Raw genomic sequence first — 25,346 nt, 5'->3', positions numbered from 1 at the left:
ACGATGAGCTCTTTGTCACCTCCATATATGAGAAACATATCCTTAGTCCTTTTCAGGTATTTCAGGATGTTCTTGACCGCTGTCCAGTGATCCACTCCTGGATTACTTTGGTACCTCCCTGCTAGACTTATAGCAAGATACACATCAGGTCTGGTACACAGCATTGCATACATGATAGAGCCTATGGGTGAAGCATAGGGAACATCTTTCATTTTCTCTCTATCTTCTGCATTGGTCGGGGATTGAGTCTTACTCAATTTCACACCTTGTAACACAGGCAAGAATCCTTTCTTTGCTTGATCCATTTTGAACTTCTTCAAAACTTTGTCATGGTATGTGCTTTGTGAAAGTCCAATTAAGCGTCTTGATCTATCTCTATAGATCTTAATGCCCAATATGTAAGCAGCTTCACCGAGGTCTTTCATTGAAAAACTCTTATTCAAGTATCCTTTTATGCTATCCAGAAATTCTATATCATTTCCGATTAGCAATATGTCATCTACATATAATATCAGAAATGCTACAGAGCTCCCACTCACTTTCTTGTAAATACAGGCTTCTCCAAAAGTCTGTACAAAACCAAATGCTTTGGTCACACTATCAAAGCATTTATTCCAACTCCGAGAGGCTTGCACCAGTCCATAAATGGATCGCTGGAGCTTGCACACTTTGTTAGCTCCCTTTGGATCGACAAAACCTTCCGGCTGCATCATATACAACTCTTCTTGCAGAAATCCATTCAGGAATGCAGTTTTGACATCCATTTGCCAAATTTCATAATCATAAAATGAGGCAATTGCTAACATGATTCGGACAGACTTAAGCATCGCTACGGGTGAGAAGGTCTCATCGTAGTCAATCCCTTGAACTTGCCGAAAACCTTTTGCGACAAGTCGAGCTTTGTAGACAGTAATATTACGGTCAGCGTCAGTCTTCTTCTTGAAGATCCAATTATTCTCAATTGCTTGCCGATCATTGGGCAAGTCAACCAAAGTCCATACTTTGTTCTCATACATGGATCCCATCTCAGATTTCATGGCTTCAAGCCATTTTGCGGAATCTGGGCTCACCATCGCTTCTTCATAGTTCGTAGGTTCATCATGATCTATTAGCATGACTTCCAGAACAGGATTACCGTACCACTCTGGCACGGATCTTACTCTGGTTGATCTACGAGGTTCAGCAGTATCTTATTCTGAAGTTTCATGATCATCATCATTAGCTTCCTCACTAATTGGTGTAGGTGTCACAGAAACTGGTTTCTGTGATGTACTACTTTCCAATAAGGGAGCAGGTACAGTTACCTCGTCAAGTTCTACTTTCCTCCCACTCACTTCTTTTGAGAGAAACTCCTTCTCTAGAAAGTTTTCGAATTTAGCAACAAAAGTCTTGCCTTCGGATCTGTGATAGAAGGTGTATCCAATAGTTTCCTTTGGATATCCTATGAAGACACATTTCTCCGATTTGGGTTCGAGCTTATCAGGTTGAAGTTTTTTCACATAAGCATCGCAGCCCCAAACTTTCAGAAACGACAAATTTGGTTTCTTGCCAAACCACAGTTCATATGGCGTCGTCTCAACGGATTTTGATGGTGCCCTATTTAACGTGAATGCGGCCGTCTCTAGAGCATATCCCCAAAACGATAGCGGTAAATCAGTAAGAGACATCATAGATCGCACCATATCTAGTAAAGTACGATTACGACATTCGGACACACCATTACGCTGTGGTGTTCTGGGTGGCGTGAGTTGCGAAACTATTTCACATTGTTTTAAATGTACACCAAACTCGTAACTCAAATATTCTCCTTCACGATCAGATCGTAGGAATTTTATTTTCTTGTTACGATGATTCTCAACTTCACTCTGAAATTCTTTGAACTTTTCAAATGTTTCAGACTTATGTTTCATTAAGTAGATATACCCATATCTACTTAAGTCATCTGTGAAGGTGAGAAAATAACGATATCCGCCACGAGCCTCAACATTCATGGGACCACATACATCTGTATGTATGATTTCTAATAAATCTGTTGCTCTCTCCATAGTACCGGAGAACGGTGTTTTTGTCATCTTACCCATAAGGCACGGTTCGCAAGTACCAAGTGATTCATAATCAAGTGGTTCCAAAAGCCCATCAGTATGGAGTTTCTTCATGCGCTTTATACCGATATGACCCAAACGGCAGTGCCACAAATAAGTTGCACTATCATTATCAACTCTGCATCTTTTGGTTTCAACACTATGAATATGTGTGTCACTACTATCGAGATTTAATAAGAACTAGACCATAGTGGCGCGCGTTGCCGCGCCCATCGGTTTTTTCTATAAAATGATAGGAATTTATATAAATATATTAAGACATGAACCATAAAAGTAAATTTGCATTAAGACCAATAAATATCTCTAGTAATTATTTTTTGTGGGCGATTAAATATCTCAGTAATTAAACATATAAAATTAGTTGATACTGAGCGAAATAGTGCAAAGTCGGTTCGAGCCTTGTGGGTATTTAGTTAGGACTGTCCATGGATAAATGTTCGATTTTTGTTATGCATCCTACCCGCCACCTTGTTAGCCTTTAACTCCAGGTGCATACGGCCTCGCAACATGCTCCAACTTACCATTTGTAAAAAGGCACACCATTATAGTATTTCCCTACTAATTTTTCTTGTATTTAAGCATTTACAGAGCTATAATATATTTTATTAATAGCACAGATTAACACCTCTTGAAGAATCAACAATCCAAACAATATACCAGTTTAGGGGGTATTCCTAAATTATGAACGCAAAATTTTAGGATGATTCCTAGTCTTCACACCATGTATATTCATAGTAACTCACCACAAATACTTCACTCCATATATATTCAGATAACTTTACTCCATATTCAGATAATTCACATGACACAAATTTTGAGTATATGGCACGACATTTGATAAGACAGTTGGTGAGTGCAAGTCTGTTTCATCAACCAATGCTACCTGCAGATTTTCAACCTTACACGAGGTAAAAGATATGGACCAAACATATAATTATTGGCAGTGGGATTCCTTACCCCTAATCAACCATTAGTTGGAAAGCCTATAGAAAAAAACACTGGGGCAGAGAGGAAAGTAATTTGATAAATTTGGAAGAAAAATATAATTCTGTCACTACATAGTTAATGGTTTCTGTTATGAGAATCGTTTTTTGCTTATAGTTTCAGCTATTTGTTCTGCTATAGATAGGAAAGTAGAAAAGGCACCTCAAGTTTCAGATTGTCCCAAACTTATGCAAGTTATGCAACAAGATATCTTCCTGCAAAAAAAAGCAACAAGATATTACACTTTTTGTGTATATATAAAGTCAGGATAAATAATTAAGAAGGAAATATACCTTATAAGGTTTGTTCACAATTACCATCAAGAAGGTCGCCGAGTTTCCTTCTGCTCACATAACACCCTGAAACAATTCTTCTAGAGCCCTATAATTTTTTCCACAGACGTAAACCACCCACAGTTGGTCTCATGGCTGACAGGCTATTGGCAAATAGAGGATCCGAAGAAAACAGTAAGGACTTTTGAGCCATTGAATCCAACACCCTGCAGTAATATAATCAAATCTCGACTGGAATTAGTACGGCAAGATATAGCCTCGTGCATGATATTATACTCCACATCAAGAAAATGGTGAATCAAGGAGAAGTCGATGTATATGCCAAGTAGAGTAGGAAAAATTATAATGCCTTGTTCATCACACTGCCAAAACATTATGAAAAGTAAGAATCTTCCTATCTTTTTAGATCGAACATAATTAAGCTTAGTCTCAATCATTGATCAGAAATTCAGAAGTGATGTGAGATTCTCACCTGACAGAAAAAAGGTTGTCGTGGGACAAATCAAGAAACCTATTATCCCAGTTTTAAATCAATCCAGAAGTAAATAAAGCAACAACGGACTGACCTTGTTTGAGGATGCAACCAGAACCACCGTCCGCTGCACATAGAGAAGGATATCGTAGGCAAAAAGGAGTGTGCCGGCGGCAGACAACAATGTTGGAGCAGATGATGCTAGCTTGCAGCCTTGGAGTGAATCCAAGCTGCAAAGCCAATGGAGGCCGGGAAAGTTGTCGAGCGTCAGGACCAGGAAAGGAATGAGGAATCAGGAATTCAAAATCTAAGTAGAGAAATTACATATAATGAACCAAAGAATATAAATAGGCTTATACGAAGTAAGGAGAACATAGGGAATCAGGCCACTAACTGATGCACCACCATCGAACTTGACCAGGGAACAGACCGGCGACACAATCAAATCATACAGGAAAGGGGGAGCGTCGGGAGACGAAGTATATATACACACCTCCATTAATTGCCATCGGCGAGTGGCGCACATCACCCACGATGAATTCTCCATTGAACTGACAATTGATTGCCTCCTTCAATCCTGGCAAATCCGTTTCACTGGTATGGCTCACGAACAGTCCACCACCGCTTCGCCTGATCGCATCTACCTGCGTAGGAGGCTAGAACCTGCTTGGTCGCATGGTTCGCTGCGTCTGCGTGACAGGCAAGGCCGCGTGATCGCATCGCCAAGCTTGGCTCGCGGTCGCTATGCGGGTCTTCATTCATGTCCACCGTACATCACCATGCCAGGGTTGCGGCCGAGCGAGCGTAATAAGGGTCGTGTAGAGCCTGTTCTTTTCCTCTTTTTTAGGCAAACTCGCGGCCTGTTCTTTTCCTCTCGCTACGGATAAGGGCCGTGTAGAGGATGGGAAGTTGGCCAAGTAGGCCCAAAATAACATCAGTGGCCCAAAATTGTCACCGGAGTAGCGTCCCAGTACGGACAGCGGCTCACGCGGGATTAAAAGCCAGTCGGACGACCAAAAATGCGTACAAGTGATGATCCAACGGTCTCAAACGCAGATAGCCTGGGATGGCCGGAAAAGTGTTCGGTTATAATGTTTCTAAATAGACCACTCTTTAAGGGTGCATGACCATAAAAGATATTACTCATGTAAATAGAACAACCATTATTCTCTGATTTAAATGAATAACCGTCTCGCATCAAACAAGATCCAGATATAATGTTCATGCTTAACGCTGGCATGAAATAACAATTATTTAGGTCTAATACTAATCCCAAAGGTAGATGTAGAGGTAGCGTGCCGACTGCGATCACATCGACTTTGGAACCATTTCCCACGCGCATCGTTACCTCGTCCTTAGCCAATCTTCGCTTAATCCGTAGTCCCTGTTTCGAGTTGCAAATATTAGCAACAGAACCAGTATCAAATACCCAGGTGCTACTGCGAGCATTAGTAAGGTACACATCAATAACATGTATATCACATATACCTTTGTTCACCTTGCCATCCTTCTTATCCGCCAAATACTTGGGGCAGTTCCGCTTCCAGTGACCAGTCTGCTTGCAGTAGAAGCACTCAGTTTCAGGCTTAGGTCCAGGTTTGGGTTTCTTCTCTTGAATAGCAACTTGCTTGCTGTTCTTTTTAAAGTTCCCCTTCTTCTTCCCTTTGCCCTTTTTCTTGAAACTAGTGGTCTTGTTGACCATCAACACTTGATTCTCCTTCTTGATTTCTACCTCCGCAGCTTTCAGCATTGCGAAGAGCTCGGGAATAGTCTTATTCATCCCTTGCATATTATAGTTCATCACGAAGCTCTTGTAGCTTGGTGGCAGTGATTGGAGAATTCTGTCAATGACGCCATCATCTGGAAGATTAACTCCCAATTGAATCAAGTGATTATTATACCCAGACATTTTGAGTATATGCTCACTGACAGAACTGTTCTCCTCCATCTTGTAGCTATAGAACTTATTGGAGACTTCATATCTCTCAATCCGGGCATTTGCTTAAAATATTAACTTCAACTCCTGGAACATCTCATATGCTCCATGACGTTCAAAACGTCGTTGAAATCCCGATTCTAAGCCGTAAAGCATGGCACACTGAACTATTGAGTAGTCATCAGCTTTGCTCTGCTAGACGTTCATACCATCTGGTGTTGCTCCAGCAGCAGGCCTGGCACCCAGCGGTGCTTCCAGGACGTAATTCTTCTGTGCAGCAATGAGGATAATCCTCAAGTTACGGACCCAGTCCGTGTAATTGCTACCATCATCTTTCAACTTTGCTTTCTCAAGGAACGCATTAAAATTCAACGGAACAACAGCACGGGCCATCTATCTACAATCAAACATAAACAAGCAAGATACTATCAGGTACTAAGTTTCATGATAAATTTAGGTTCAATTAATCATATTACTTAAAGAACTCCCACTTAGATAGACATCCCTCTAATCCTCTAAGTGATTACGTGATCCAAATCAACTAAACCATGTCCGATCATCACGTGAGATGGAGTAGTTTCATTGGTGAACATCACTATGTTGATCATATCTACTATATGATTCATGCTCGACCTTTCAGTCTCCGTGTTCCGAGGCCATATCTGTATATGCTTGGCTCGTCAAGTATAACCTGAGTATTCCGCGTGTGCAACTATTTTGCACCCGTTGTATTTGAACGTAGAGCCTATCACACCCGATCATCACGTGGTATCTCAGCACGAAGAACTTTCACAACGGTGCATACTTAGGGAGAACACTTCTTGATAATTAGTGAGAGATCATCTTATAATGCTACCGTTAATCAAAGCAAGATAAGATGCATAAAAGATAAACATCACATGCGATCAATATAAGTGATATGATATGGCCATCATCATCTTGTGCTTGTGATCTCCATCTTCGAAGCACCGTCGTGATCACCATCATCACCGGCACGACACCTTGATCTCCATCGTAGCATCGTTGTCGTCTCGCCAATCTTATGCTTCCACGACTATCGCTACCGCTTAGTGATAAAGTAAAGCATTACAGCGCGATTGCATTGCATACAATAAAGCGACAACCATATGGCTCCTGCCAGTTGCCGATAACTCGGTTACAAAACATGATCATCTCATACAATAAAATTTAGCATCATGTCTTGACCATATCACATCACAACATGCCCTGCAAAAACAAGTTAGACGTCCTCTACTTTGTTGTTGCAAGTTTTACGTGGCTGCTACGGGCTTAAGCAAGAACCAATCTTACCTACGCATCAAAACCACAACGATAGTTTGTCAAGTTGGTGCTGTTTTAACCTTCGCAAGGACCGGGCGTAGCCACACTCGGTTCAACTAAAGTTGGAGAAACTGTCACCCGCTAGCCACCTTTGTGCAAAGCACGTCGGGAGAACCGGTCTCGCGTAAGAGTACGCATAATGTCGGTCCGGGCCGCTTCGTCCAACAATACCTCCGAACCAAAGTATGACATGCTGGTAAGCAGTATGACTTATATCGCCCACAACTCACTTGTGTTCTACTCGTGCATATAACATCCACACATAAAACCTAGGCTCGGATGCCACTGTTGGGGAACGTAGTAATTTCAAAAAAATTCCTACGCACACGCAAGATCATGGTGATGCATAGCAAGGAGAGGGGAGAGTGTGATCTACGTACCCTTGTAGACCGACAGCGGAAGCGTTAGCACAACGCGGTTGATGTAGTCGTACGTCTTCACGGCCCGACCGATCAAGCACCGAAACTACGGCACCTCCGAGTTCTAGCACACGTTCAGCTTGATGACGATCCTCGGACTCCGATCCAGCAAAGTGTCGAGGAAGAGTTCCGTCAGCACGACGGCGTGGTGACGATCTTGATGTACTACTGTCGCAGGGCTTCGCCTAAGCACCGCTACAATATTATCGAGGATTATGGTGGAAGGGGGCACCGCACACGGCTAAGAATATGATCACGTGGATCAACTTGTGTGTCTAGGGGTGCCCCCTGCCCCCGTATATAAAGGAGCAGGGGGAGGTGCGGCCGGCCGGGAGGAGGGCGCGCCAGGAGGAGTCCTACTCCCACCGGGAGTAGGATTCCCCCCCCTTTCCTAGTTGGAATAGGATTCGGGAGGGGGAAAGAGGAGAGAGAGAAGGAAGGGGGGGCGCCGCCCCCCTCTCCTTGTCCTATTCGGACTAGGGGGAGGGGGGCGCGACCCAGCCCTGGCCACCTCTCCTCTCTTCCACTAAAGCCCACTAAGGCCCATATACCTCCCGGGGGGTTCCGGTAACCTCCCGGTACTCCGGTAAAATCCCGATTTCACCTGGAACACTTCCGATATCCAAATATAGGCTTCCAATATATCAATCTTTATGTCTCGACCATTTCGAGACTCCTCGTCATGTCCGTGATCACATCCGGGACTCCGAACAACCTTCGGTACATCAAAATGCATAAACTCATAATATAACTGTCATCGTAACCTTAAGCATGCGGACCCTACGGGTTCGAGAACAATGTAGACATGACCGAGATACGTCTCCGGTCAATAACCAATAGCGGAACCTGGATGCTCATATTGGCTCCCACATATTCTACGAAGATCTTTATCGGTCAGACCGCATAACAACATACGTTGTTCCCTTTGTCATCGGTATGTTACTTGCCCGAGATTCGATCGTCGGTATCTCAATACCTAGTTCAATCTCGTTACCGGCAAGTCTCTTTACTCGTTTCGTAATACATCATCTTGCAACTAACTCATTAGTTGTAATGCTTGCAAGGCTTATGTGATGTGCATTACCGAGAGGGCCCAGAGATACCTCTCCGACAATCGGAGTGACAAATCCTAATCTCGAAATACGCCAACCCAACATGTACCTTTGGAGACACATGTAGAGCTCCTTTATAATCACCCAGTTACGTTGTGACGTTTGGTAGCACACAAAGTGTTCCTCCGGCAAACGGGAGTTGCATAATCTCATAGTCATAGGAACATGTATAAGTCATGAAGAAAGCAATAGCAACATATTAAACGATCGGGTGCTAAGCTAATGGAATGGGTCATGTCAATCACGTCATTCTCCTAATGATGTGATCCCATTAATCAAATGACAACACATGTCTATGGTTAGGAAACATAACCATCTTCGATTAACGAGCTAGTCAAGTAGAGGCATACTAGTGACGTTTGGTTTGTCTATGTATTCGCACAAGTATTATGTTTCCGGATAATACAATTCTAGCATGAATAATAAACATTTATCATGATATAAGGAAATAAAATAATAACATTATTATTGCCTCTAGGGCATATTTCCTTGAATGAACTCGAGAGGAAGAAGGGAAGAACAGAGGAGAGGGAGAGGGGAAAGGGGGAAGAACAGAGTGCTGGTGGACGAAGGGTTTATATAGGATGACCTTTAGTACCGGTTCGTGGCACGAACCGGTACTAAAGGTGCTGGAGGGGCCCCACTCTGACAACATACTTCCACCACTCTCATTAGTACCGGTTCATGGCACGAACCGGTGCTAAAGGTTCTCCACGAACCTGTACTAAAGATCTCCTCCCGCCTAGCCGTTGGAACCGGCACTAATGGACACATTAGTGTCGGTTCTGTTACAAACCGGGACTAATGTGTCTCACATTTGACCCTTTTTCTACTAGTGCCATATGATCCTAGTGCGCGGATTCAAAAGTTTGAAGACATGAATATAGATCAAATGAGATACTCTCAAGTGATTGATTCACTCATGTACCTAGCTTGTGCTACAAGGACTGACATCGCCTTTGCTATGAGCAAGCTGAGCCGGTTTTGTTTCGAACCTGGGAGATGTCTCTTTCGTCTCGCATGAAGCTTTGGCAAACCCTATTCAGCGCCTTAAGCACCCGCTACAGGCGTTTCCGCAATCGGGCGCATACCCAGCCTCAGTGCTGGGCCGGCCCATGTGCCTTTTCCTTTCTCTATTTTTGAAAACGCAAAAAAGGGCGCCTGAGCACTGCTACGAAGTAACCACTCCGCCAACAAACCCCACGTGATAAGTTAACTCTTTTCCATTCTTTTCTTCTTTACACTTTTCTTTTCTTTTTCATTTTTCTTTTTTTCATTTTTTTTCATTTGTTTTCGTTTTTTTATCTTCTTCCTGATTCAACAAAGTTCCTAACTATTTGGTGAACTTTTTTCAAATCAATGAACTTTTCTTTCAAATGCGATGAACTTTTTTAAAAAAAAGATGACCTTTTTTTCTGCGTGTCAGAAAATAGATGAACTTTTGGTTCAGATTCGATGAACTTTTTCCAAATTCAATGAAATTTTATTTAACTTTGATGAACTTTTTTCAAATTCGTTGGACTTTTTTCAAACTGGTGAACTTTTATTTAACTTTAATGTTTTTTTCAAATCCGAAGAACTTTTATTTAACTTTGATGTACGTTTTTCAAATCTGATGAACTTTTTTTCAAACTCGATTAACTTTTTCCCACATTGATGAACTTTTCTTCAAATTCGATGTTTTTTCGAAATCGATGAACTTTTTTCATTTTTTTCATGAACTTTTCTCAAAATCGATGAATGGTTTTTGAGTTCATGAACTTTTCTTCAAAAATGATGAACGTATTCAAATTCACGATTTTTTCAAAGTAGTAGACAGTATTCTGCGAATAAATAGCCCCGCCACGCTGTTCTTAAATACTTGATGCTGGTATCTGTCACGAATGTCTAATGGCTCTAGTGGTTAGCTCAACTTCGAGATGAACGCAAGGACCTGAGTTTGAAACAAGAGAAAGGCATCTTTTCCCATTTTCGGCGTTATACATTCAATGGCATCCGCCTTCATGGGCCGGCCCAACAAAGTGGTGCGGCCGTGTGCGCCAGGGAGCTGTTCGGGCGCTTAAGGCGCTGAACAGGAGTTCTGTGAAGCTTTTGCCCCATACGTTTAGCTATTGGGCCGCCCGCTTTCGTCTATTTTTTTTTCTTTGCTGGGTTCGTTCGATCAGTGAGTTCGCAGGTTTGCCCGTGTATATTATTTTTTCTATTTCATTCTTTCTTTTGTCTTTGTTTCTTCACGGCTTTTTGGCTTTTCCATTTTCTTTGTATTTTTATTGGTTTTCTTAGTTTCTTTCTCGGTTTTCATTGGTTTTTATTTGTTTCTTTCTTGGTTTTCATTGGCCTTTTCCTTTTGTGTCTTTCTTTTTTTGTTATTTTATATTTTTATTAGTTTTCATCAGTTTTTTTGTTTCTTTCTCTAAGTTTCTATGTTTTCATTCTTTTGAATTCGTTTCTTTGGGGTTTTCATCACCTTTGTATTCGTCATTTTTCATCAGGTTCCTTTTGGTACAACACATGTCAACTTTTTTTGGTCCACATTCAACATTTTTTGTATACATCTGAAACGTTTTTATATAAAGTGTTAACATTTTTCAATTACATGATTAGCATTTTTGTGGACTTATATTGTTTTATGTCTACTTTTTCCCATACACTTTGCACATTTTTGGTATATATCTAATGCATTTTTGCAATACATGTTTAACATTATTCGGATACAAGACTAATACTTTTTGAAAACATGGTCAACATTGTTTCTACACATATTTAACACTTTTTTAAATGCTTGACTAACATGCTTTAATACATGGTTAATATTTTTCTAATCACATTAGTTTTTTTCAAATGCTTGATTAAAAAATTCAAATACAAGATTAACATTTTTTAATAGATGGTAAACATTTCTTCTATACACATTTAAAAAAATTCAAATGCTTGATGACTGTTTTAAAATACTTGTTTTTTTCAAGTGCTTGAATAACATTTTTTAAATACAAAATGAAATTTTCAAAACATGGTTAACATTATTCTATACAGATTTAATGTTTTCAGAAGCTTGATTAACATTTTGAAAATATTTATTTAATAGTTTATTCAAATTCTTGATTAATATTGTTTAAATGCATGATCAACTTTTTTCACGCAGATTGCATATTTTTTGTATACATGAGAAACATTTTCTCTATACGCATTTAACAATTTTTCAAATGCTTGCTGATCGTTCTTTTCAATGTTTTATGTAATGTCTATTTGCAACTAATTTGTTTATAATATTTGAAAATATAAACAAAATATTAAATAAAGAAACATTAAGAAAAACGAAAAAAAAACAAACAAAAGCAAGGCTGTGGCCTCCCAAGCGTCTACTATCGCCTTCAGCGATGATTCCCTATGTCTTACTATAAGCGAGACGGAGTCTGCGTCGTCAGCGACCTAGCGTGTACCCTGCATCGTCCGTTTCTCTTTTGGGCCGGCGCATTTCGGACTGCTTCACCACCTGCATGTTGGGGTGGCAAGCCCAGACCTGCATGAAACAATAGCCTAGTTTTCTGTTTTGTTTTTTTTTTCACTTTTTTGTTTGTGATTTTGATTTCTTTTTGTCTGTTTTGCTTATACCTCCAATTATTTCAGCAAAATGTATTTAAAAAATAAGTATATATTAAAATTTTAAAAAATGTTCAGCACATATATGAAAAATGTTTAAAAAAATTAATCAAGCATTTCAAAAAATGTTAAACAAGTGTTCGATTTTTTTTAATGTGTATAGAAAAAATTTAGACCATGTATTAAAAAATGATAAAATTTTAAAAAATATGTGGAAAAAATATTTAAAAAAGATGCTTTATGGGAAGGCCCAATCCTATGTGGCGGACGCAGGACCACTGACCGGGCACGCCCAGGCACTCCTCATATTATGGGTGCTACCGGACAACCCAAGCATTTAAGGAGGCTTTGAGGGGTTCGCCTGGATCAACTTTTTGCTTCTCTCTCTTGTCCGGTCAATGGTCCCCGCGCCCACCCGGTCAATTTGAGGAGTCCGGTTGTAGATACTCTTATAATAGTGAATGGGGGAGCACATATTTTATAGAATGAAAAATGAGCTAGGAAGTATTTTCTCGGATGCTCTGATACCCAGCTAACGTTGACCACTGTATTCCAAAAATTCTGAAACCTGCATGTTCTTGCATGACCTTCAACTGGAAATGAGTCATGGACACATGGCTTGAGATGTGACCTTTATTTGGAGGCAACAGAAGTGAAACAAAGATTCAGAACTACTTTCTCTGTTCATAAATACAAGTGACTCCAAATCCAGATAGATGCAAATAGTTACAGATGGCCAAATCCAACAATCCTTACAATACTCCTTTACGTTGCAGTTCAACTGCTATACAAGCAGGTACAGTAGAGAGCTGAATAGGTACAGTTTCCCGACAACAGATTCCAGATACCAGCTACAGCTTATCCAGCAGGGGATTTTGGCATGCATCTGGTACAATGCTGGGCGATACTACTGAGCTGATATCTCAGCGTAAATCATGAGGATTCGGTCAAGTGAGCTTCAGATACGAAGTATCATGGTATATATGTACAAAAGCCATGTGTAAGATCTACCCATTACATAAATGCTACCAGACTATGGTTGATGTGGCCCAAATCATGATGCAGATGTTGATAGGATCCACCACGATCCAATCAAAGCTCTGATGACAAGCCAGTGGACATTGCGGCTCTGCTGGTAAGTGCGGGCCTCATTGTCACCAGAGCAGATTCATTTGCGCCTGCCCTAAGAGCACTTCTTCCGGCTTCCAGGAATCTGGAGACAGCATCCTCTGCGTAACGGTTTGCTTCTCCTACACTCATTGTCTTGCCAATATCCGGATAGCTGTTGAGTACATGGTCACCGTTGAGCTGAGAGGCGAGTTGAATCAACTCCACTTGAAACTCAGATAGAGATTTATCTTCATTAGCACCAAATGGTCGCAGAGACTTTGTAACCTCTGGGAGTTTCTCTGTTTCAAATAAAAGGATTATATGTGATTAGGATGCCAACAGAATCAGCAATTTATATCCATAAATCCACGTTGAGAAGCAATCTTAAACATTGTTAACTCCAATAACAGAGCATGTCAAAACACATTTACTTTTTCTTTTTCAAAATTCACTAACCACAGCAGGAATAATGCCAATAAAGAAATCTATGTCATAACTCCAGCATATTAGTGTAGTAACAATGTAACATGCTGAACTATAAAAAGTATTTACCTGGACAGTCAGTTCTTGGCGTCTTTCGAACTTTGAGGTAGTTCTCAAAGGTCCCGGCCCATGCATCCCTCTTTGTCAGGTAGTTAGCACGTAAATTAAATAGCTTCTTTACGGTTGCAGGAATGGATGAATGCTCATATCGTGAGTTTTCAAATGGACCATTTGGTTCATGGATCGCTGCACAAATTCAAAACAACGTACTTAATACTAAGATATTGATATACAGAGCAAATCACAAAAAGGTAAGATTTACGTTATTACAAATGTACTCCCTTCCTATATCAGCCTAGTTTCAAGATGGAGAGGTTAAGCTACTGGTTCAAGTTCCAAGTTTTGTCTATTTCATAAAGACGTAAACAGGAAGCAAAATGGCATTAGAATGAAACAGAAAGCAAGTCCCCCTCTTGATGACAAAGCCTGTAAAATTGTAACCTATCCAACTACGTGTCCACATAGAATGCTACTTGCCAGGCATGCAAGAGGACAATTGCAGCATATGTAATCACTAAGATGGATCATGGGTAGTACTAAAAATGCTGCGAAATTCGTATTCAACATTTTATGGAGAGGTTAAGCAACTTGCTGAAGTTCCAAGATTTGTCTACTTAATAAAGGGACAAACAGGAACCAAAGATGGCGATAGAATGAAATAGCAAGCAAGTCCACCTGTCGATGACAAGGGCTCCAAAACTGCTACTTGTCCAACTGTGTGTCCACATGGTCACATGGATACTTGCCAGGCATTCAGGGGGATGTTTGCAGCTTATCATCAGCAAGATGAGTACTACAAATCTTCAATTGTTCATATCGAATATTTTAAAATGAGGAGGCCCTCAGTTCATCAATATGTATGATTAGAAACAAGCTCACCACATGGTTCTATACCAAAGGAATGCTTCTATGCTAAATGAACAAGAATTCATCATACTAACGCCGATCATCTTTGAGTTTGTCTTCCTAACAGAAGCACGGCACAATCTAATCTTGGCAAGTCAATTCATTCCTATTGCTTATAGACATTCAATTCAAATGTAAAGAAAGAAACAACTAGTTGGTACTCACCAGTGCCCTTCTCAATCCAGGGGGAGATGAGGAAGCTGGGCACGCGCACCCCAAGTCGGTCGAATTTGAAGTAGTAAGGGTCAGGACCAACAATCCCGTCGGGCTGGGGCACCCCGACGACGGGCGTGGGGACATGGTCATAGAAGCCACCATGCTCATCATAGGTGATGATGAGAGCCGTCTCGTTCCACTGCGGGCTGGCTCGCAGCGTCTCATAGACCTCCTTAACAAACCTCTGGCCCCTGGCGACGTCGTGCGACGGGTGGTCGTCGTTGGCAGGGAACTCCTTGCAATCGAAGTACCTCTGCTCAATGACGACGTAGTTGGGCAGCTTGCCCCGCGAGGCGTCGAGCTTGAACTTGAGGCTGTACTGGTGGAACTTGACGAGGTGCTTGAGGCGGCGGAGGCTCTGGTAGAAGAGCGTGGCCGGGATGTTCTGGTAGTAGATGCCGAAGGAGAGGCCGTCCTCCTCGAGGCTGTCGAAGATGGTCTTCTGCGGGAAGCCGTTGATGAGGTCCTTGCGGGCGTTGAAGGTGAGGCCGTGGGAGGTGGCGGAGTGGACGAAGAGGCGGTTGGGCTGGGTGGAGGTGGGCACGGAGGCGAACCAGCGGTCGAAGACGGCGAACTCGTCGGCGAGGGCGGCGTAGACGGGGACCGAGTCGGGCGCGAAGCCGCTCATGACGTTCTGGGCCATGCCGAGGCCCATGCCGCGCGCGTTCTGCGCGAACCCGGACATGGGGGGCGGGACGGCCGAGGTGTCGGCGGAGCCGAAGATCTGCTCGCGGATGTCCTCGAAGCCGTGGCCGGGGTCCGAGTCGACGTAGCCGGCCTTGTCGGTGACGAAGATCTCCGGGGAGGCCGGGTCGGACGCGTTGAGGCGGTTGGACTCCGTGCCGGTGAGCCCGTCGATGTCGGGGCGGCCGGCGCGGAGCCAGCCGAGGACGTGGTCGAAGCTGCGGTTCTCCATGACCACCACCACCACCGTCTTGACGGGGGAGTGGATCTCGCGCTTCTTGCGGCGCCGCTTCATGCGCGGGCCGTGGTGGCCCCCGTCGAGGCAGTGCGCCGACACCACCAGGGCCAGGAGGAGGAGGCCGACGAGGAGGCGCCGCTCTCCGGCGGCCGCCATGGCGCCGGAGCCGGTCAGGGTCGGCGCGGGCGGCGGCGGCGGCGGTTGGTGTTCGGCGAGTTGTTTTGTTTTGGTATTAATTACCCTTTTTAATTTCGACTGGGCTTTGCTTTCGCGTGCAGGTTGCGGTGGCTGCGCTCTTGTAGGATGGGGCCGGGAGGGTGGTTAGGCTGTTGGAATGGGAGGCCGACGGGTGGGCCCGTATGGTGATGAAGTGGGGCCCAGGTGTCATTCTTTTCGGTGGGTCGGCTCACACGCTGTAGGCTGACTGTTGGGGACAGGACATGGACATGTGGGGCCGCGATGGCATTGTTGCAGGTGGGTCGTCGATCTGTTTATCCGCATGGTTATTATTTCTCCCCCTTTTTTTTCGAGATACTCCCTCCGTTTCGCAAAATAAGAGCATCTTCACTAGCTTGTCTATATATGAATGTCTATACTTGTTTTTCACGACGTGAGCTCAAAACAAAAGTCCAACAGCTTATCTATATAATAGTCCAAATATACGCATCCTCTAAATCAACCTCGACAATGTCCACGCATGGACAATGTGAAGGCGTTGTCTAAACACGACTGCAATCATGATTTCCTCCTCTCCCCAGCAACGGTTCACCTGTCATGGTCCCTGTATATAGACGTTTTGATGTAAAACTGGATATGTATATGAGGGAATCTTTTTATATCATTATCTATATGAATATATAGACATCTAAATATACACATGCTATTGGAGATACTCTAAGTGTCTTAAGCTTAGTACAAATTTGTACAAAGTTAAGACACTTATTTTGAAATGAATGGATATTATTTTTCTCCCCTTCACCCAATGTGAATGGATATGCTACAAGAATCTGTAGATATTTTCTTGTCGTTGCGTGGATGTGGGCTACAGCATGACCACACACATGGATGGTGTTGTGTAACATGCACTGGTCAACTGTAATACGTACTAGCAACATGTCAAAGTCTTGCCTTTAATTTACTTTTAAATATGTAGCTCCGATTTCTGGCTTGTTAGTTACGGTTCACAGCAACTACTAGAAGGGTAGAAAAAGAATGGACAAAATATGTAGCTCGGAACTCCCCTGGCGGCGACGTCTAGGGTTTTGACTCCTCTGGCGATTTGCCAGAGTTCCTGCTAACCTGCGAGTTAGCGAAGCCCCGTCGGGGTGCCTGCTATCGGGATCGAGACTGCCATCTCTACTTGGCACTCTGACCTCTCGATGGAGGGCGCGAGGGGAACCAATCTAGGTTTTTTCGCCATGGCAAGCAATGGATTGGGAGCAAGCAGCTAGAGCAGAGTCTCAGGAGGAAGAAGAGATGGGAAGGCCCCCATTGATGATCTCCTCATGCGCCTAGATCTACAGGACGAGGAAGATGACGATCTGAATTTTGATGAGGAATTCCCGGATGCATCTCCGCAGGCAGAGTTCATGGCGATCTGCCGTGTACACACAACCAAACCTTTCTCAAGGGAATCGTTCTATACACATATGAGGGCGGCGTGGAGTCTGGCCCAGGACGTGAATTTCAAGCCGGTGGGCGAGAACTTGTTCGTGCTCACTGTTAATTGTCTGGGAGATTGGAAGAGAGTTATTGAACAGGGTCTGTGGCTGTTCCGGGATAATGGTGTTCTCATTGAGCCATATGATGGTTTTCAGAAGTTGGACCTGGTAATTCTTGATAAGATCTCTGTCTGGATACAAATCCAAAACCTACCCCCGGGATACAGGAGGAAGGAGGTCCTCGAAGCATGGTGCAAGAGAGTTGGGGAGGTTTTGTATGTAAATCTCTCTCCTCACGGAGATGGGAAGTCTGTGAGGGTTAGGGTAAAACTTGATGTGAACAAGCCCCTGACCAGGTTTCTATCGATCACGAAGAATGAAGAGAAGGTGTTCTACCAAGTGTTCTATGAAAAAATTCCTAAGTTCTGTTTCGTTTGTGGTCTTCTAGGGCACACATGTTGGGGAACGTATCAGAAATTTAAAATTTTCTACGCATCACCAAGATCAATCTATGGAGTAATCTAGCAACGAGGGGAAGGAGAGTGCATCTACATACCCTTGTAGATCGCTAAGTGGAAGCGTTCAAGTGAACGGGGTTGATAGAGTCGTACTCGTCGTGATCCAAATCACCGATGATCCTAGCGCCGAACGGACGGCACCTCCGCGTTCAACACACGTACGGAACTGAGACGTCTCCCACGCCTTGATCCAGCAAGGAGGAGGGAGAGGTTGAGGAAGAGAGTCCAATAGCAGCACGACGGCGTGGTGGTGATGGGGCTCGTGGTTCTCCAGCAGGGCTTCGCCAAGCACTATGGAGGAGGAGGAGGTGTAGGAGGAGGGAGGGCTGCGCCAGGTTCAAGGGTGTGGCTGCCCTCCCACCCCTCCACTATTTATAGGTGGGGAGAGAGGGGGGCCGGCCCCCTAGATCCCATCTAGGGTTGGGGGCGGCGGCCAAGGGGGGGAGGAGTACCTCCCAAGTCAAGTGGAGGCCCTCCCCCTTAGGGTTTCCCCTCTCCCATGCGCATGGGCCTTGGGGGGGCTGGTGCCCTTGGCCCATTAAGGTTAGGGCGCCCCCCTACAGTCCATGCTGCTGTATTGGATGTGGTGGAACATTTTCCGGACCTCCGGACCCCTCCGGAATCCTCCGGAACCTTCTGGAAGCTTCCCGGTACAATACCGGAAAAAACCGAACTTTTCCCGGAACCCGAACAACAACTTTTCATATATGAATCTTTACCTCCGGACCATTCCGGAACTCCTCGTGACGTCCGGGATCTCATCCGGGACTCTGAACAACATTCGGTAATCACATACAAGTCTTCCTAATAACCCTAGCGTCATCAAACCTTAAGTGTGTAGACCCTACGGGTTCGGGAACCATGAAGACATGACCGAGACAACTCTCCGGCCAATAACCAACAGCGGGATCTGGATACCCATGTTGGCTCCCACATGTTCCACGATGATCTCATCGGATGAACCACGATGTCGAGGATTCAATCAATCCCGTATTCAATTCCCTTTGTCCAGCGGTACGATACTTGCCCGAGATTCGATCGTCGGTATCCCAATACCTTGTTCAATCTCGTTACCGGCAAGTCTCTTTACTCGTTCCGTAACACATCATCCCGTGATCAACTCCTTGGTCTGTTGGGGAACGTTGCAAAAAACAAAAATTTTCCTACGGTTTCACCAAGATCCATCTATGAGTTCATCTAGCAACGAGTAATCGGATGCATCTACATACCTTTGTAGATCATGAGCGGAAGCATTCAAAGAACGGGGATGAGGTAGTCGTACACGACGTGATCCAAATCACCGGAGATCCTAGCACCGAACGGACGGCACCTCCGCGTTCAACACACGTACGGAATAGCCACGTCTCCTCCTTCTTGATCCAGCAAGGGGAGAGGAGAGGTTGAGGGAGATGGCACCAGCAGCAGCATGACGGCGTGGTGTTGATGGAGCTGCAGTACTTTGGCAGGGCTTCGCCAAGCGCTATGGAGGAGGAGGAGGTGTTGGAGAGGGAGAAGGAGGCAACCAAAGGCGTGTCTGAAAAGCCCTCCTTCCCCCACTATATATAGGAGGGCCAAGGGGGGGGGGGCGCCGGCCCTAGGAGATCCAATCTCCTAGGGGGGTGCGGCCAAGGGGGAGGAATCCCTCCTCCCCAAGGCACCTAGGAGGTGCCTTCCCCTCCTAGGACTCTTCCTCCCTTGAAACCCTAGGCGCATGGGCCTCTTGGGGCTGGTGCCCTTGGCCCATGTAGGCCAAGGCGCACCCCCTACAGCCCATGTGGCCCCCCGAGACAGGTGGCCCCACCCGGTGGACCCCCGGGACCCTTCCGGTGGTCCCGGTACAATACCGATAACCCCGAAACTTGTCCCGATGCCCGAAACAGGACTTTCCTATATATAATTCTTTACCTCCGGACCATTCCGGAACTCCTCGTGACGTCCGGGATCTCATCCGGGACTCCGAACAACATTCGGGTTACTGCATATACATATCCCTACAACCCTAGCGTCACCGAACCTTAAGTGTGTAGACCCTACGGGTTCGGGAGACATGTAGACATGACCGAGATCGCTCTCCGGTCAATAACCAACAGCGGGATCTGGATACCCATGTTGGCTCCCACATGCTCCTCGATGATCTCATCGGATGAACCACGATGTCGAGGATTCAAGCAACCCCGTATACAATTCCCTTTGTCAATCGATATGTTACTTGCCCGAGATTCGATCGTCGGTATCCCAATACCTCGTTCAACCTCGTTACCGGCAAGTCACTTTACTCGTACCGTAATGCATGATCCCGTGACCAGACACTTGGTCACTCTGAGCTCATTATGATGATGCATTACCAAGTGGGCCCAGTGATACCTCTCCGTCATGCGGAGTGACAAATCCCAGTCTTGATCCATGTCAACCCAACAGACACTTTCGGAGATACCCGTAGTATACCTTTATAGTCACCCAGTTACGTTGTGACGTTTGGTATACCCAAAGCACTCCTACGGTATCCAGGAGTTACACGATCTCATGGTCTAAGGAAAAGATACTTGACATTGGAAAACTCTAGCAAACGAACTATACGATCTCATGCTATGTTTAGGATTGGGTCTTGTCCATCACATCATTCTCCTAATGATGTGATCTCGTTATCAATGACATCCAATGTCCATAGTCAGGAAACCATGACTATCTGTTGATCAACGAGCTAGTCAACTAGAGGCTTACTAGGGACATGTTGGTGTCTATTATTCACACATGTATTACGATTTCCGGATAATACAATTATAGCATGAATAAAGACAATTATCATGAACAAGGAAATATAATAATAATGCTTTTATTATTGCCTCTAGGGCATATTTCCAACAGTCTCCCACTTGCACTAGAGTCAATAATCTAGTTACATTGTGATGAATCGAACACCCATGGAATTCTGGTGTTGATCATGTTTTGCTCTAGGGAGAGGTTTAGTCAACGGATCCGCTACATTCAGGTCCGTATGTACTTTACAAATCTCTATGTCTCCATCTTGAAGATTTTCACGAATGGAGTTGAAGCGACGCTTGATGTGCCTTGTCTTCTTGTGAAACCTGGGCTCCTTGGCAAGAGCAATAGCTCCAGTGTTGTCACAGAAGAGCTTGATCGGCCCCGGCGCATTGGGTATGACTCCTAGGTCGGTGATGAACTCCTTCACCCATATTGCTTCATGTGCTGCCTTCGAGGCTGCCATGTACTCCGCTTCACATGTAGATCCCGCCACGACGCTCTGCTTGCAACTGCACCAGCTTACTGCCCCACCATTCAAAATATACACGTATCCGGTTTGTGACTTAGAGTCATCCAGATCTGTGTCGAAGCTAACGTCGACGTAACCCTTTACGATGAGCTCTTCGTCACCTCCATAAACAAGAAACATTTCCTTAGTCCTTTTCAGGTACTTCAGGATATTCTTGACCGCTGTCCAGTGTTCCTTGCCGGGATTACTTTGGTACCTTCCTACCAAACTTATGGCAAGGTTTACATCTGGTCTGGTACACAGCATGGCATACATAATAGACCCTATGGCCGAGGCATAGGGGATGACACTCATCTCCTCTATATCTTCTGCCGTGGTTGGACATTGAGCTGAGCTCAATTTCACACCTTGTAACACAGGTAAGAACCCCTTCTTAGAATGATCCATATTGAACTTCTTCAATATCTTATCAAGGTATGTGCTTTGTGAAAGACCTATGAGGCGTCTCGATCTATCTCTATAGATCTTGATGCCTAATATATAAGCAGCTTCTCCAAGGTCCTTCATTGAAAAACTTTTATTCAAGTAGGCCTTAATGCTGTCCAAGAGTTCTATATCATTTCCCATCAAAAGTATGTCATCTACATATAATATGAGAAATGCTACAGAGCTCCCACTCACTTTCTTGTAAACGCAGGCTTCTCCATAAGTCTGCGTAAACCCAAACGCTTTGATCATCTCATCAAAGCGAATGTTCCAACTCCGAGATGCTTGCACCAGCCCATAAATCGAGCGTTGGAGCTTGCACACCTTGTTAGCATTCTTAGGATCGACAAAACCTTCCGGTTGCATCATATACAATTCTTCCTTAAGGAAACCATTAAGGAATGCTGTTTTGACGTCCATTTGCCATATTTCATAATCATAGAATGCGGCAATCGCTAACATGATTCGGACGGACTTCAGCTTCGTTACCGGTGAGAAAGTCTCATCGTAGTCAACCCCTTGAACTTGTCGATAACCCTTAGCGACAAGCCGAGCTTTATAGATGGTCACATTACCATCCGCGTCTGTCTTCTTCTTAAAGATCCATTTATTTTCTATGGCTCGCCGCTCAACGGGCAAGTCAGTCAAAGTCCATACTTCGTTTTCATACATGGATCCTATCTTGGATTTCATGGCTTCTAGCCATTTTTCGGAATCCGGGCCCGCCATCGCTTCTTCATAGTTCGAAGGTTCACCGTTATCTAACAACATGATTTCCAAGACAGGGTTGCCGTACCACTCTGGTGCGGAACGTGTCCTTGTGGACCTTCGAATTTCAGTAGGAGCTTGATCAGAAGTATCTTGATCATCATCATTAACCTCCTCTCTAGTCGGTGCAGGCACCTCAGGAACATTTTCTTGAGTTGCGCCATTTTCCGGTTCAAGAGGTAATACTTCATCAAGTTCTACTTTCCTTCCAATTACTTCTTTCGAGAGAAACTCTTTCTCTAGAAAGGACCCATTCTTGGCAACAAAGATCTTGCCTTCGGATCTGAGGTAGAAGGTATACCCAGTAGTTTCTTTAGGGTATCCTATGAAGACGCATTTTTCCGACTTGGGTTCGAGCTTTTCAGGTTGAAGTTTCCTGACATAAGCATCGCATCCCCAAACTTTCAGAAACGACAACTTAGGTTTCTTACCAAACCATAATTCAAACGGTGTCGTCTCAACGGATTTCGACGGAGCCCTATTTAAAGTGAATGCGGCAGTCTCTAAAGCATACCCCCAAAAGGATAGCGGTAAATCGGCAAGAGACATCATAGATCACACCATATCTAATAGAGTGCGATTACGACGTTCGGACACACCATTACGCTGAGGTGTTCCAGGCGGCGTGAGTTGTGAAACTATTCCACATTTTCTTAAGTGTGTGCCAAACTCGTGACTCAAGTATTCTCCTCCTCGATCTGATCGTAGGAACTTGATTTTCCTGTCACATAGATTCTCAACCTCACTCTGAAATTCCTTGAACTTTTCAAGGTTTCAGACTTGTGTTTCATTAAGTAGACATACCCATATCTACTCAAGTCATCAGTGAGGGTGAGAACATAACGATAGCCACCGCGAGCCTCAACACTCATTGGACCGCACACATCAGTATGTATGATTTCCAATAAGTTGGTTGCTCGCTCCATTGTTCCTGAGAACGGAGTCTTGGTCATTTTACCCATGAGGCATGGTTCGCACGTGTCAAATGATTCATAATCAAGAGACTCTAAAAGTCCATCTGCATGGAGCTTCTTCATGCCTTTGACACCTATGTGACCAAGGCGGCAGTGCCACAAGTATGTGGGACTATCATTATCAACCTTACATCTTTTGGTACTCACACTATGAATATGTGTAGCAATACGCTCGAGATTCATTAAGAATAAACCATTTACCATAGGAGCATGACCATAAAACATATCTCTCATATAAATGGAACAACCATTATTCTCAGATTTAAATGAGTAGCCATCTCGAATTAAACGAGATCCCGATACAATGTTCATGCTCAAAGCTGGCACTAAATAACAATTATTGAGGTTTAAAACTAATCCCGTAGGTAAATGTAGAGGCAGCGTGCCGACGGCGATCACATTGACCTTGGAACCATTCCCGACGCGCATTGTCACCTCATCCTTCGCCAGTCTCCGCTTATTCCGCAGCTCCTGCTTTGAGTTACAAATGTGAGCAACTGCACCGGTATCAAATACCCAGGAGCTACTACGAGTGCTGGTAAGGTACACATCAATTACATGTATATCACATATACCTTTTGTTTTGCCGGCCTTCTTGTCTGCTAAGTATTTGGGGCAGTTCCGCTTCCAGTGACCACTTTCCTTGCAATAAAAGCACTCAGTCTCGGGCTTGGGTCCATTCTTTGGCTTCTTCCCGGCAGCTTGCTTGCCGGGCGCGGCAACTCCCTTGCCGTCCTTCTTGGAGTTCTTTTTACCCTTGCCCTTCTTGAACTTAGTGGTTTTATTGACCATCAACACTTGATGTTCCTTCTTGACTTCTACCTCTGCTGATTTCAGCATAGCAAATACTTCAGGAATGGTCTTCTCCATCCCCTGCATATTGAAGTTCATCACAAAGCTCTTGTAGCTCGGTGGAAGCGACTGGAGGATTCTGTCAATGACCGCATCATCCGGGAGATTAACTCCCAGCTGAGTCAAGCGGTTATGTAACCCAGACATAGTGAGTATGTGCTCACTGACAAAACTATTTTCCTCCATCTTACAGCTGAAGAATTTGTTGGAGACTTCATATCTCTCGACCCGGGCATGAGCTTGGAAAACCATTTTCAGCTCTTCGAACATCTCATATGCTCCATGTCTCTCAAAACGCTTTTGGAGCCCCGGCTCTAGGCTATAAAGCATGCCGCACTAAACGAGGGAGTAGTCATCGGTACGTGCCTGCCAAGCGTTCATAATGTCTTGTTCTGCAGGGAGAACAGGTGTGTCACCCAGCGGTGCTTGTAGGACATAATCTTTCTTGGCAGCTATGAGGATGATCCTCAGGTTCCGGACCCAGTCCGTATAGTTGCTGCCATCGTCTTTCAGCTTGGTTTTCTCTAGGAACGCGTTGAAGTTGAGGACTACATTGTCCATTTGATCTACAAGACATATTGTAAAGATTTTAGACTAAGTTCATGATAATTAAGTTCATCTAATAAAATTATTCAATGAACTCCCACTTAGATAGACATCCCTCTTCTAGTCATCTAAGTATAACATGATCCGAGTCAACTAGGCCATGTCCGATCATCACGTGAGACGGACTAGTTAACGTCGGTGAACATCTTCATGTTGATCGTATCTTCTATACGACTCATGCTCGACCTTTCGGTCTTCTGTGTTCCGAGGCCATGTCTATACACATGCTAGGCTCGTCAAGTTAACCCTAAGTGTTTTGCATGTGTAAAACTGTCTTACACCCGTTGTATGTG

General features: G+C 44.2%; 1 protein-coding gene across 1 annotated transcript; it reads right to left on the bottom strand.

Annotated features, from left to right (window-relative positions):
- Positions 1 to 12,956: 12,956 nt before the first annotated feature.
- Positions 12,957 to 16,241, bottom strand: LOC125511270 (non-specific phospholipase C1-like). The gene is made up of 3 exons (XM_048676597.1): positions 14,984 to 16,241; positions 13,922 to 14,098; positions 12,957 to 13,668 (listed from the first exon to the last, which is right to left on the bottom strand). Exons 1-3 carry the CDS (start codon positions 16,110 to 16,112, stop codon positions 13,352 to 13,354), a joined length of 1,623 nt encoding a protein of 540 aa, XP_048532554.1. The 5' UTR covers positions 16,113 to 16,241; the 3' UTR covers positions 12,957 to 13,351.
- Between the last annotated feature and the right edge of the window lie 9,105 nt (positions 16,242 to 25,346).

The sequence above is a fragment of the Triticum urartu genome, chromosome 5 (genome assembly GCF_003073215.2).
Source record: "Triticum urartu cultivar G1812 chromosome 5, Tu2.1, whole genome shotgun sequence".
NCBI lineage: Eukaryota > Viridiplantae > Streptophyta > Magnoliopsida > Poales > Poaceae > Triticum > Triticum urartu.
The sequence above is the reverse complement of the archived record's forward strand: the minus strand, read 5'-3'. Positions and strand labels throughout refer to the sequence as shown.